Here is a 14,212-nt window from a genome sequence, read left to right on the forward strand (position 1 = left end):
ATTTCTCACATGGAATAGTCTTAAATTCTCAGAACATTAATAGACTGACGAGTTTCAGAAGAAAGTTCTTTGTTTCTGGCCATTTTGAGCCTGTAATCGAACCCATAAATGCTGATACTCCAGATACTCAATTAGTCTAAAGGCCAGTTTTATTGCTTCTTTAAACAGGACAACAGTTTTCAGCTGTGCTAACATAATTGCAAAAGAGTTTTCTAATGATTAATTTAAAATGATCAACTTGGATTATCTAACACAAAGAGCCATTGGAACACAGGAGTGATGGCTGCTGATAATGGGCCTCTGTACACCTATGTAGATATTCCATTCCAGCTACAACATTTACAATGTCTACACTGTATTTCTGATAAATTGTATGTTATTTTAATGGACAAAAAAAATGTGTTTTTCTTTCAAAAGGGACATTTCTAAGTGACCCCAAACTTTTGAACGGTAGTGTAAGTATTCAGTCCCTTTAATCAGTACTTTGTTGAAGCAGCTTTGGAAGCAATCACAGCCTCAAGTCTTCTTGGGTATGACACTACAAGCTTGGCACACCTGTATTTGGGGAGTTTCTCCCATTCTTCTCTGCAGATCCTCTCAAGCTCTGTCAAGTTGGATGGGGAGCGTCGCTGCACAGCTATTTTCAGGTCTCACCAGAGATGCCAAGTCCAGGCTCTGGCTGGGCCACTCAAGGACATTCAGAGACTTGTCCCGAAGCCACTCTTGCGTTGTCTTGGCTGTGTGGTTAGGATTGTTTTCCTGTTGGAAGGTGAACCTTCGCCCCAGTCTGAGGTCCTGAGCACTCTGAAGCAGGTTTTCGTCAAGGATCTCTGTACTTTGCTCTGTTCATCTTTCCCTCAATCCTGACTAGTCTCCCAATCCCCGCCGTTGAAAAACATCCCCACAGCATAATGCTGCCACCACCATGCTTCACTGTAGGGATGGTGACAGGTTTCCTCCAGATGTGACGCTTGGCATTCAGGCCAAAGACTTCAATCTTGGTTTCATCAGAACTGAGAATGTTGTTTCTCATGGTCTGAGTTTATTTAGGTGCCTTTTGGCAAACTCCAAGCAGGCTGTCATGTGCCTTTTACTGAGGAGTGGCTTCCGTCTGGCCACTCTACCATAAAGGCCTGATTGGTGGAGTGCTGCAGAGATGGTTGTCCTTCTGGAAGGTTCTCCCATCTCCAGAAGAACTCTGGAGCTCTATCAGAGTGATCATCAGGTTCTTGGTCACCTCCCTGACCAAGGCCCTTCTCCCCCGATTACTCAGTTTGGCTGGGCAGCCAGCTCTAGGAAGAGTCTTGGTGGTTCCAAACTTTTTCATTTAAGAATGATGGAGGCCACTGTGTTCTTGGTTCCCTTCCCCAGATCTGTGCCTTGACACAATCCTGTCTCAGAGCTCTACGGACAATTCCTATGACCTCATGGCTTCATTATGTGTCGATTGATGAGGAAAAAAAATCAATGAACACATTTTAGACTAAGGCTGTAACGTAACAAAAATGTGGAAAAAGTCAAGGGGTCTGAATACTTTCTGAATGCTCTGTAAATCACTATTTCAAGGGGGGACACACATGAGATTCTAACCCTTGCCACAATCTGCGACAATTACGTGGACTAAGCACTAGTCAGTCAAATACACCTGATAGTTGCGTTGATGATCAGAACATGCTGTTAGTTAAGTTTAAGTTAGTTTAGGTATGTTAAGGACACTTCCATCCATGAACAAGTGTTGGAACACATCGAACTACTTAAACAATTTTTTAAATTGTCTGATGCACTTGCGTTACCTCATGCTATCTGGTCCCGTGTACCTCAGTTGGAAGAGATTGGCGTTAGCAACGCTAGGGTTGTGGTTTCGACTCCCAAAGGGGACCAGCATGAAAAACTACAAGTAGGTATGAACTCACTAATGAATAAGAGCATCTGCTAAATGACTCAAATGCATCTGATGGTTCCAGCTATAATTTAGTAATAATAATAATAATAATAATAATAATAGTAATAATAATGTCACATGAAAGTAAATCAAATAAGCGGATATACATTTGGTGCGTAACATTTAACTTTAAAACGCTCGCAAGTATGACCCCACAGTGTTGAAGGAACAACATGTTGTTCTATTGTCCCAAACAAGAAAATGCTCACCCAGAAGCAGCGCTCCTAGTGGCCAGGGACTTGTATGCAGGGAAACTTAAATCTGGTTTACCTCATTTCTACCAGCATGTCCCAGTTGCAACCAGAGGAAAAATAAGATTAAAAATAAACTCTAGACCAACTTTACTCCACACAGAGACGCATACAAAGCTCTCCCTCACCCTCCATTTGGCAAATCTGACAATTGTACCCTCCTGATTCCTGCTTACAAGCAAAAACTAAAGCAGGAAGTACCAGTGACTCGCTCAATAGAGAAGTGGTCAGATGACGCAGACGCTACAGGACTGTTTTGCAGCACAGACTGCAATATGTTCCGGGATTGATCCAATGGCATTGAGGAGTACACCACCTCAGTCATCGGCTTCATCAATAAGTGCATCGACGACGTCGTCCCCACAGTGACGGTACGTACATATCCCGACCAGAAGCCATGGATTACAGGCAACATCCGCACTGAGCTAAAGGCTGGAGCTGCTGCTTTCAAGCAGCGGGACACTAATCTGTATGACTGACGCTCATCGGATGTTTATTTTAATTTTATTAAAACTAGGCAAGTCAGTTAAGAACAAATTATTATTTACAATGACGGCCTACACCAGCCAAACCCTAAACCGGATGACGCGGAGCCAATTGTGCGCTGCCCAATGGGACTCCCAATCACGGCCAGTTGTGATACAGCCTGGAATCGAACCAGGGTCTGTAGTGACTCCTGAGATGCAGTGCCTTAGACCGCTGGTCCACTCGGGAGCCCTAATGTGGCAGGCCTTGAAAACCATTACAGACTACAAAAGGGAAATCAAGCAGTGAGCTGCTCAGTGACGCAAGTCTACCAGAAGAGCTAAATGCCTTTTATGCTCACTTCAAGGCAAGCAACACTGAAGGACGCATGAGAGCATCAGCTGTTCCGGACGACAGTGTGATAACGCTCTCGGTAGCCTATATGAGCATGACCTTTAAACAGATCAACATTCACAAAGCCGCGGAGCTAGACGGATTACCAGGAAATGTACTCAAAGCATGCGCGGACCAACCGGCATAACAGTGGTAGGCCTGATTATCGACAGCCAATAGGGAGGGAGGAGGTCAGAGACAACCTCTCCCTCAATGTGAGCAATACAAAAGGAGCTGATTGTGGGCTACAGGAAAAGGCAGGTCAAACAGGCCCCCATTAACATTGACGGAGCAGGTCGAGAGTTTCAAGTTACTTGGTGTCCACATCACTAACGAACTATCATGGTCCAAACACACCAAGACAGTCGTGAAGAGGGCACGACAAAACCTTTTCCCCTCAGGAGGCTGAAAAGATTTGGCATGGGTCCCCAGATCCTCAAAAAAGTTCTAGAGCTGCACCGTCGAGAGCATCCTGACCGGTTGCATCACCGCCTGGTATGGCAACTGCTCGGCATCTGACCATAAGGCGGTACAGAGGGTACGGCCCAGTACATCAGTTTCCTAACATCCAAGACCTATATACTAGGCGATGTCAGACTCCAGTCACCCAAATCAGACTGTTCTCTCTGCTACCGCTAAGGCAAACGGTACCGGAGCGCCAAGTCTAGGTCCAAAAGGCTCCTTTAACAGCTTCTATTCCCAAGCCATAAAACCGCTGAACACTTAATCAAAATGGCCACCTGGACTGTTTACATTGATGGTGCTGCCCCTTCACCCCATGTTTTTACACTGCTGCTAGTCGCTGTTTATTATCTATGCATAGTCACTTTACCCCTACCTACATGTCCACTGCTGCTACTCTCTGTTTATTATCTATACATAGTCACTTCACCCCTACCTACATGTACACTGCTGCTAGTCGCTGTTTTTTATCTATGCACAGTCACTGCACCCCTACCTACATGTACAAATTACCTCGACTAACCTCTATACCCGCACATTGACTTGGTACCTTGACTTGACGCTCCGGTACCTGTATAAAGCGTTGTTATTGTGTTACTTTAGTTTATACGGTCAATATGTTCTTAACTCTCTTGGTTAAGGGCTTAAATAATCATCAGGTGAGGTCTACTACACCTGTTGTATTCAGCATTTCACTGTGAGGTCTACTACACCTGTTGTATTCAGCATTTCACTGTGAGGTCTACTACACCTGTTGTATTCGGCATTTCACTGTGAGGTCTACCTACACCTGTTGTATTCAGCATTTCACTGTGAGGTCTACTACACCTGTTGTATTCAGCATTTCACTGTGAGGTCTACTACACCTGTTGTATTCAGCATTTCACTGTAAGGTCTACTACACCTGTTGTATTCAGCATTTCACTGTGAGGTCTACTACACCTGTTGTATTCAGCATTTCACTGTGAGGTCTACTACACCTGTTGTATTCGGCATTTCACTGTGAGGTCTACTACACCTGTTGTATTCAGCATTTCACTGTGAGGTCTACTACACCTGTTGTATTCAGCATTTCACTGTGAGGTCTACTACACCTGTTGTATTCAGCATTTCACTGTGAGGTCTACTACACCTGTTGTATTCAGCATTTCACTGTAAGGTCTACACCTGTTGTATTCAGCATTTCACTGTAAGGTCTACTACACCTGTTGTATTCAGCATTTCACTGTGAGGTCTACTACACCTGTTGTATTCAGCATTTCACTGTAAGGTCTACTACACCTGTTGTATTCAGCATTTCACTGTGAGGTCTACTACACCTGTTGTATTCAGCATTTCACTGTAAGGTCTACTACACCTGTTGTATTCAGCATTTCACTGTCAGGTCTACTACACCTGTTGTATTCAGCATTTCACTGTGAGGTCTACTACACCTGTTGTATTCAGCATTTCACTGTGAGGTCTACTACACCTGTTGTATTCAGCATTTCACTGTGAGGTCTACTACACCTGTTGTATTCAACATTTCACTGTGAGGTCTACTACACCTGTTGTATTCAGCATTTCACTGTGAGGTCTACTACACCTGTTGTATTCATGTAACAAATAAAAGTTTGATTTGATATGAGACGGGATGTGGCAGTTCCACCGCTAAGGACTCCAGATTCAACACCGTTTAAAAATGAACAACGATATGAACGGCACACACTTCAACCAACCACTTCAACACCTCAACCAAATATATATATGACACCAATTACCCATAACCCTGAGGGAGAGGCTGATCCTATTCTCTGTATTCCCTCTCCACCGTTACCCTCCTTTAATAACCAGATAATATGTCCTATAAAAACACTCACTCTGGAGAGAAGAGGAGAATCAAAGCTCAGCCCAGAAACAGTACATCTGAATGCTTGATTGACAATTGGTTAATTGGTTAATTGGTCTCACCTTGATTCTGTTCAAAGTCGTCCAGCACCTTGTCCAGGTTGAAGGCCTCTGCCTGGAAGTAATTCTCCATGGGTCAGGTAACTCCACCCTGACACAAGCTGCAGGAACCTGTTAACGCCACAGGGTTAACAACATTGACATCAGTATTGACTCTCCCTCCCCCCCCCAAGAAGTCCTCTCTAGTAGCAGTCCCATGTAGTCTCTTCTCCGCAGGCTACTGTCAGCCACCATCCATTCCCTCTCTCCCCCCCTGCCCAGAGGTGGTCTTCAGCAGCAGTCCCAGGTAGTCTCTACTCTGCAGGCTTCTCTCCCTTCCTTCCCCCTCACCTGCCTCCACCCCCCCCCCCCCGCAGGTGGTCTTCAGCAGCAGTCCCAGGTAGTCTCTACTCTGTAGGCTTCTCTCCCTTCCTTCCCCCTCACCTGCCTCCCCCCTCCCCCCCCCCGCAGTTAGTCTTCAGCAGCAGTCCCAGGTAGTCTCTACTCTGTAGGCTTCTCTCCCTTCCTTCCCCCTCACCTGCCTCCCCCCCGCAGGTGGTCTTCAGCAGCAATCCCAGGTAGTCTCTACCTGGCAATCCCAGGCTTCTCTCCCTTCCTTCCCCCCCCCGCAGGTAGTCTTCAGCAGCAGTCCCAGGTAGTCTCTACTCTGTAGGCTTCTCTCCCTTCCCCCTCACCTGCCCAAAGGTCCTCTCCTGTCGCAGTCCCAGGTAGCCGTTCTCTCTCTGCAGACTTCTCTCTCCCAGCCTCACTTCCTCATCCAGTCTGGCCAGCGCCAAGCGCCCATACCTGCAACGACAAATACATGTCACACTCGAGCTCGTCAAGAAATAGTAGTTTGTGTCCATTTACATCCCCTGCATCTCTCACGAAGCGTGCACACTTCAGGGAGAAGTGGTAGTGAACGAGTGCACACTTCAGGGAGAAATGGTAGTGAACGAGTGCACACTTCAGGGAGAAGTGGTAGTGAACGAGTGCACACTTCCGGGAGAAGTGGTAGTGAGAGAAATAGGAGAACAGTAGAGCGGGACTACAGTAACACAGCCAATAGGAGCTGGACTACAGTAACACAGCCAATAGGAGCTGGACTACAGTAACACAGCCAATAGGAGCTGGACTACAGTAACACAGCCAATAGGAGCTGGACTACAGTAACACAGCCAATAGGAGCTGGACTACAGTAACGCGGCCAATAGGAGCGGGACTACAGTAACGCAGCCAATAGGAGCGGGACTACAGTAACGCGGCCAATAGGAGCTGGACTACAGTAACGCGGCCAATAGGAGCGGGACTACAGTAACGCGGCCAATAGGAGCTGGACTACAGTAACACGGCCAATAGGAGCTGGACTACAGTAACGCGGCCAATAGGAGCTGGACTACAGTAACGCGGCCAATAGGAGCTGGACTACAGTAACACGGCCAATAGGAGCAGAACAGTAGAGCTGGACTACAGTAACACAGCCAATAGGAGCTGGACTACAGTAACACTCCTGGCCAGTCTTGTTGCTGACCTCAGGAGATCCAGGAGTAAAACCTGCACTGTTTCAACTTCAGGGTGGTGACAGTATAAACAAGGACAATAAAACAGAGAGGAGAGACCAGGCTTTACACCAGGGACCTGATCATCTGAGGTGACTGCTTTACAAAAAAGGAGCCGACTCCACACATTTTCCAATTGGTTTGAGATGCAAGCTCCCCCCCCCTCCCCCTCCACACACTGCAAGGTGGAAGACACGGGAGGTCGCTAGTAGAAAAAGCTGCTGGAGATATACAGTATATGGTAAGGGTTGGCCCGCTCCATCCTGCATCTCAGGGCAGTGACACAGCAGGGTTGGCCCGCTCCATCCTGCATCTCAGGGCAGTGACACAGCAGGGTTGGCCCGCTCCATCCTGCATCTCAGGGCAGTGACACAGCAGGGTTGGCCCGCTCCATCCTGCGTCTCAGGGCAGTGACACAGCAGGGTTGGCCCGCTCCATCCTGCGTCTCAGGGCAGTGACACAGCAGGGTTGGCCCGCTCCATCCTGCGTCTCAGGGCAGTGACACAGCAGGGTTGGCCCGCTCCATCCTGCGTCTCAGGGCAGTGACACAGCAGGGTTGGCCCGCTCCATCCTGCGTCTCAGGGCAGTGACACAGCAGGGTTGGCCCGCTCCATCCTGCGTCTCAGGGCAGTGACACAGCAGGGTTGGCCCGCTCCATCCTGCGTCTCAGGGCAGTGACACAGCAGGGTTGGCCCGCTCCATCCTGCGTCTCAGGGCAGTGACAGAGCAGGGTTGGCCCGCTCCATCCTGCGTCTCAGGGCAGTGACAGAGCAGGGTTGGCCCGCTCCATCCTGCGTCTCAGGGCAGTGACAGAGCAGGGTTGGCCCGCTCCATCCTGCGTCTCAGGGCAGTGACAGAGCAGGGTTGGCCCGCTCCATCCTGCGTCTCAGGGCAGTGACAGAGCAGGGTTGGCCCGCTCCATCCTGCGTCTCAGGGCAGTGACAGAGCAGGGTTGGCCCGCTCCATCCTGCGTCTCAGGGCAGTGACAGAGCAGGGTTGGCCCGCTCCATCCTGCGTCTCAGGGCAGTGACAGAGCAGGGTTGGCCCGCTCCATCCTGCGTCTCAGGGCAGTGACAGAGCAGGGTTGGCCCGCTCCATCCTGCGTCTCAGGGCAGTGACAGAGCAGGGTTGGCCCGCTCCATCCTGCGTCTCAGGGCAGTGACAGAGCAGGGTTGGCCCGCTCCATCCTGCGTCTCAGGGCAGTGACAGAGCAGGGTTGGCCCGCTCCATCCTGCGTCTCAGGGCAGTGACAGAGCAGGGTTGGCCCGCTCCATCCTGCGTCTCAGGGCAGTGACAGAGCAGGGTTGGCCCGCTCCATCCTGCGTCTCAGGGCAGTGACAGAGCAGGGTTGGCCCGCTCCATCCTGCGTCTCAGGGCAGTGACAGAGCAGGGTTGGCCCGCTCCATCCTGCGTCTCAGGGCAGTGACAGAGCAGGGTTGGCCCGCTCCATCCTGCGTCTCAGGGCAGTGACAGAGCAGGGTTGGCCCGCTCCATCCTGCGTCTCAGGGCAGTGACAGAGCAGGGTTGGCCCGCTCCATCCTGCGTCTCAGGGCAGTGACAGAGCAGGGTTGGCCCGCTCCATCCTGCGTCTCAGGGCAGTGACAGAGCAGGGTTGGCCCGCTCCATCCTGCGTCTCAGGGCAGTGACACAGCAGGGTTGGCCCGCTCCATCCTGCGTCTCAGGGCAGTGACAGAGCAGGGTTGGCCCGCTCCATCCTGCGTCTCAGGGCAGTGACAGAGCAGGGTTGGCCCGCTCCATCCTGCGTCTCAGGGCAGTGACAGAGCAGGGTTGGCCCGCTCCATCCTGCGTCTCAGGGCAGTGACAGAGCAGGGTTGGCCCGCTCCATCCTGCGTCTCAGGGCAGTGACAGAGCAGGGTTGGCCCGCTCCATCCTGCGTCTCAGGGCAGTGACACAGCAGGGTTGGCCCGCTCCATCCTGCGTCTCAGGGCAGTGACACAGCAGGGTTGGCCCGCTCCATCCTGCGTCTCAGGGCAGTGACACAGCAGGGTTGGCCCGCTCCATCCTGCGTCTCAGGGCAGTGACACAGCAGGGTTGGCCCGCTCCATCCTGCGTCTCAGGGCAGTGACACAGCAGGGTTGGCCCGCTCCATCCTGCGTCTCAGGGCAGTGACAGAGCAGGGTTGGCCCGCTCCATCCTGCGTCTCAGGGCAGTGACAGAGCAGGGTTGGCCCGCTCCATCCTGCGTCTCAGGGCAGTGACACAGCAGGGTTGGCCCGCTCCATCCTGCGTCTCAGGGCAGTGACAGAGCAGGGTTGGCCCGCTCCATCCTGCGTCTCAGGGCAGTGACACAGCAGGGTTGGCCCGCTCCATCCTGCATCTCAGGGCAGTGACACAGCAGGGTTGGCCCGCTCCATCCTGCGTCTCAGGGCAGTGACCGAGCAGGGTTGGCCCGCTCCATCCTGCGTCTCAGGGCAGTGACAGAGCAGGGTTGGCCCACCTCATCCAGCGTCTCAGGGCAGTGACACAGCAGATGAGGAATTGATGGTGATCAATGGTGACGCAGAACAAAATAAGGATGACCTGTAATGAACCATCAAAATGACTCCACACAACAACCAAACACCTAGATGGAACACTACTGTATCAAAATGGCTCCACACAACAACCAAACACCTAGATGGAACACTACTGTATCAAAATGGCTCCACAACCAAACACCTAGATGGAACACTACTGTATCAAAATGGCTCCACACAACCAAACACCTAGATGGAACACTACTGTATCAAAATGGCTCCACAACAACCCTTCTCTCCAGACAAACACCAAGACAGAACACTACTGTAATGTGCCTTCTTCCACCCAAATCAGCCAATCTGAATTATAGAATAAAATAACCAAAACTAAATCACATGAATTATAGAAGAGCACCAAACTCAGAGGATGATTTAATTCCAGAGCCTAACGCTCCAGGTCCCGAGGCGTCTCCGGTAACGCTCCAGGTCCCGAGGCGTCTCCGGTAACGCTCCAGGTCCCGAGGCGTCTCCGGTAACGCTCCAGGTCCCGAGGCGTCTCCGGTAACACTCCAGGTCCCGAGGCGTCTCCGGTAACACTCCAGATCCCAATTACCTGTCCTTCTTCCTCCCAAAGTGTGCACTTATTCACTTCCCCTTCACGTATTTAAAAAGGAAGTGACTGGTCTAGGAGGTGGACACTCCCACTAGCCCATGCCTTGCCCCACAACTCTAAAAGCATTGGATTGGTGGAGGAGCGAAGGAATACTTCTGGAGAAAGGAGCCATTATTGGGACACACCCCCTTATGCCAGGAACAAATGACATCAAATTTTATTGGTCACATACACATGGTTAGCAGATGTTAATGCGAGTGTAGCGAAATGCTTGTAGAGTCTAAATTGAAGATACTCAGGTTAGGACACACCCCCTTAGGCCAGGAAGAGCGTCTGTGGGATATTAGAATCCTCATCTTAACCTTTTTCATCTTCAACCTCAAACGCAGTCAGGAAGAAGGGGCGATAGAGAACAAGTTGAGCAGGCGCCTGTCCTCACAGAGAAGGGGGTGTTTAGGATAGAGCACAGAACAGATGGAAGCACAACTGACACATCTGAGACTATTTCATCAGTTCTTGAACAGCTTGTATGAAATGGATATGAACGTAGCTTGGTTTGGATGTGTTGACGGTGAAGTAGCTAGCCTATTTACGTAGCTTGGTTTGGATGTGTTGACAGTAAAGTAGCTAGCCTATTTACGTAGCTTGGTTTGGATGTGTTGACGGTGAAGTAGCTAGCCTATTTACGTAGCTTGATTTGGATGTGTTGACGGTAAAGTAGCTAGCCTATTTACGTAGCTTGGTTTGGATGTGTTGACGGTAAAGTAGCTAGCCTATTAATGTAGCTTGGTTTGGATGTGTTGATGGTAAAGTAGCTAGCCTATTAATGTAGCTTGGTTTGGATGTGTTGATGGTGAAGTAGCTAGCCTATTTACGTAGCTTGGTTTGGATGTGTTGACGGTGAAGTAGCTAGCCTATTTACATAGCTTGGTTTGGATGTGTTGACGGTGAAGTAGCTAGCCTATTAATGTAGCTTGGTTTGGATGTGTTGATGGTGAAGTAGCTAGCCTATTTACGTAGCTTGGTTTGGATGTGTTGACGGTGAAGTAGCTAGCCTATTTACGTAGCTTGGATGTGTTGACGGTGAAGTAGCTAGCCTATTTACGTAGCTTGGTTTGGATGTGTTGACGGTGAAGTAGCTAGCCTATTTACGTAGCTTGGTTTGGATGTGCTGACGGTGAAGTAGCTAGCCTATTTACGTAGCTTGGTTTGGATGTGCTGACGGTAAAGTAGCTAGCCTATTAATGTAGCTTGGTTTGGATGTGTTGACGGTGAAGTAGCTAGCCTATTTACGTAGCTTGGTTTGGATGTGTTGACGGTGAAGTAGCTAGCCTATTTACGTAGCTTGGATGTGTTGACGGTGAAGTAGCTAGCCTATTTACGTAGCTTGGTTTGGATGTGTTGACGGTAAAGTAGCTAGCCTATTAATGTAGCTTGGTTTGGATGTGTTGACAGCAAAGTAGCTAGCCTACTGCTATTTCTGTTAATTTCTAGGTCGACACAATGGTCGACACAATGTAGGTTAATTCAATGTCAAGCGGACAGGCTCCTGTCCTCACAGAGAAGTGTGTGTGGAGGTGCAGGAGGCTGTCTACATGGTTTGTAGCAGTGAGTATGTAGAATGATGCTAGTTACTATACCTACAGCCAACTACCTGACCTCATAACAGCAATGACTGGTCATCACCTTAACACAAGGGTTAGGAGCCTTATTCCCTATTTAGTGCATAGGGCTCTAGACTAAAGTAATGCACTATATAGGGAATAGGGTTCCATTAAGGACGTAAAAAGTGTATTTGTAAACATGACAGTGGCCTACTAACACAGGCGTTAGGTAAAGTGGTGACGAGGCAATGACACACTGGGTGAAAAAGTCAACAAATTCTGCCCCCCCCATCACTCACTGCTCTGTGACCCCCCCAATAATGTAGTCACTGCTCTGTGACCCCCCCCACAATAATGTAGTCACTGCTCTGTGACCCCCCCCCCCCCCAATAATGTAGTCACTGCTCTGTGACCCCCCCCCCCCCCCCCCCCCCAATAATGTAGTCACTGCTCTGTGACCCCCCCCCCAATAATGTAGTCACTGCTCTGTGACCCCCCCCAATAATGTAGTCACTGCTCTGTGACCCCCCCCCCCCAATAATGTAGTCACTGCTCTGTGACCCCCCCCCCCAATAATGTAGTCACTGTTCATCATACTAAGACAAGACAGACTATCCTTCCCTTGTTCTCTCTCTGTGTGATAACTACTAAGACAAGACATGAACAGAGGACTAAAGCCTGAGATTTAAATGCTGAGGAGCCGTAACGTAGTAACGTACGTGTGTGTGTGTGTAGCAGAGGTACAGAGAGGAAGGGCCGTCAGACTGTCACAGAAAGTGTCTCTTAACCTCCTTTCATCTTACACGTCAACTGCTATTACCAGATTTCTCTGCTCTTTCTTCCCCCTCTCTCTCGGCTTTGATCTACATTTAAACACTAAGTGTGTCCCAAATGGCAGCCTTTTTCCACATATATAGTGCACTACTATTGACCACAACCCATCATAAGTAGGGCACTATGAAGGAAATAAAGGTGCCATTTGGAACACATCCCCAGAGACAAACCCCAGTAGGAACAAGCTGCCTGTCGGCCTGCCATCAGAGGAGGAATACTTACTGAGAGCAGAGTGTAACCTACATCAGAGACAAACCTCAGTCGGAACAAGCTGCCTGTCGGCCTGCCATCAGAGGAGGAATACTTACTGAGAGCAGAGTGTAACCTACATCAGAGACAAACCTCAGTAGGAACAAGCTGCCTGTCGGCCTGCCATCAGAGGAGGAATACTTACTGAGAGCAGAGTGTAACCTACATCAGAGACAAACCTCAGTAGGAACAAGCTGCCTGTCGGCCTGCCATCAGAGGAGGAATACTTACTGAGAGCAGAGTGTAACCTACATCAGAGACAAACCTCAGTAGGAACAAGCTGCCTGTCGGCCTGCCATCAGAGGAGGAATACTTACTGAGAGCAGAGTGTAACCTACATCAGAGACAAACCCCAGTAGGAACAAGCTGCCTGTCGGCCTGCCATCAGAGACAAACCCCAGTAGGAACAAGCTGCCTGTCGACCTGCCATCAGAGACAAACCCCAGTAGGAACAAGCTGCCTGTCGGCCTGCCATCAGAGGAGGAATACTTACTGAGAGCAGAGTGTAACCTACATCAGAGACAAACCTCAGTAGGAACAAGCTGCCTGTCGGCCTGCCATCAGAGGAGGAATACTTACTGAGAGCAGAGTGTAACCTACATCAGAGACAAACCTCAGTAGGAACAAGCTGCCTGTCGGCCTGCCATCAGAGGAGGAATACTTACTGAGAGCAGAGTGTAACCTACATCAGAGACAAACCCCAGTAGGAACAAGCTGCCTGTCGGCCTGCCATCAGAGACAAACCCCAGTAGGAACAAGCTGCCTGTCGACCTGCCATCAGAGACAAACCCCAGTAGGAACAAGCTGCCTGTCGGCCTGCCATCAGAGGAGGAATACTTACTGAGAGCAGAGTGTAACCTACATCAGAGACAAACCTCAGTAGGAACAAGCTGCCTGTCGGCCTGCCATCAGAGGAGGAATACTTACTGAGAGCAGAGTGTAACCTACATCAGAGACAAACCCCAGTAGGAACAAGCTGCCTGTCGGCCTGCCATCAGAGACAAACCCCAGTAGGAACAAGCTGCCTGTCGGCCTGCCATCAGAGGAGGAATACTTACTGAGAGCAGAGTGTAACCTACATCAGAGACAAACCTCAGTAGGAACAAGCTGCCTGTCGGCCTGCCATCAGAGGAGGAATACTTACTGAGAGCAGAGTGTAACCTACATCAGAGACAAACCTCAGTCGGAACAAGCTGCCTGTCGGCCTGCCATCAGAGGAGGAATACTTACTGAGAGCAGAGTGTAACCTACATCAGAGACAAACCCCAGTCGGAACAAGCTGCCTGTCGACCTGCCATCAGAGGAGGAATACTTACTGAGAGCAGAGTGTAACCTACATCAGAGACAAACCCCAGTAGGAACAAGCTGCCTGTCGACCTGCCATCAGAGGAGGAATACTTACTGAGAGCAGAGTGTAACCTACATCAGAGACAAACCC

General features: G+C 49.9%; 1 protein-coding gene across 1 annotated transcript in view; it reads right to left on the reverse strand.

The window, feature by feature from the left end:
- The window catches only part of zfyve9a (zinc finger, FYVE domain containing 9a), an 83,559-nt gene that overhangs the window by 61,659 nt on the left and 7,688 nt on the right, over nt 1-14,212 (reverse strand). The window contains exons 2-3 of the mRNA XM_039003288.1: nt 6,135-6,246; nt 5,464-5,571 (exon numbers count right to left, since the gene is read on the reverse strand). Coding sequence (XP_038859216.1) covers nt 5,464-5,533 — 70 coding nt within the window. The 5' untranslated portion in view covers nt 5,534-5,571; nt 6,135-6,246. The remainder of the gene's footprint in view (nt 1-5,463; nt 5,572-6,134; nt 6,247-14,212) is intronic.

The sequence above is a fragment of the Salvelinus namaycush genome, chromosome 11, assembly GCF_016432855.1.
Source record: "Salvelinus namaycush isolate Seneca chromosome 11, SaNama_1.0, whole genome shotgun sequence".
Taxonomy (NCBI): Eukaryota; Metazoa; Chordata; class Actinopteri; order Salmoniformes; family Salmonidae; genus Salvelinus; species Salvelinus namaycush.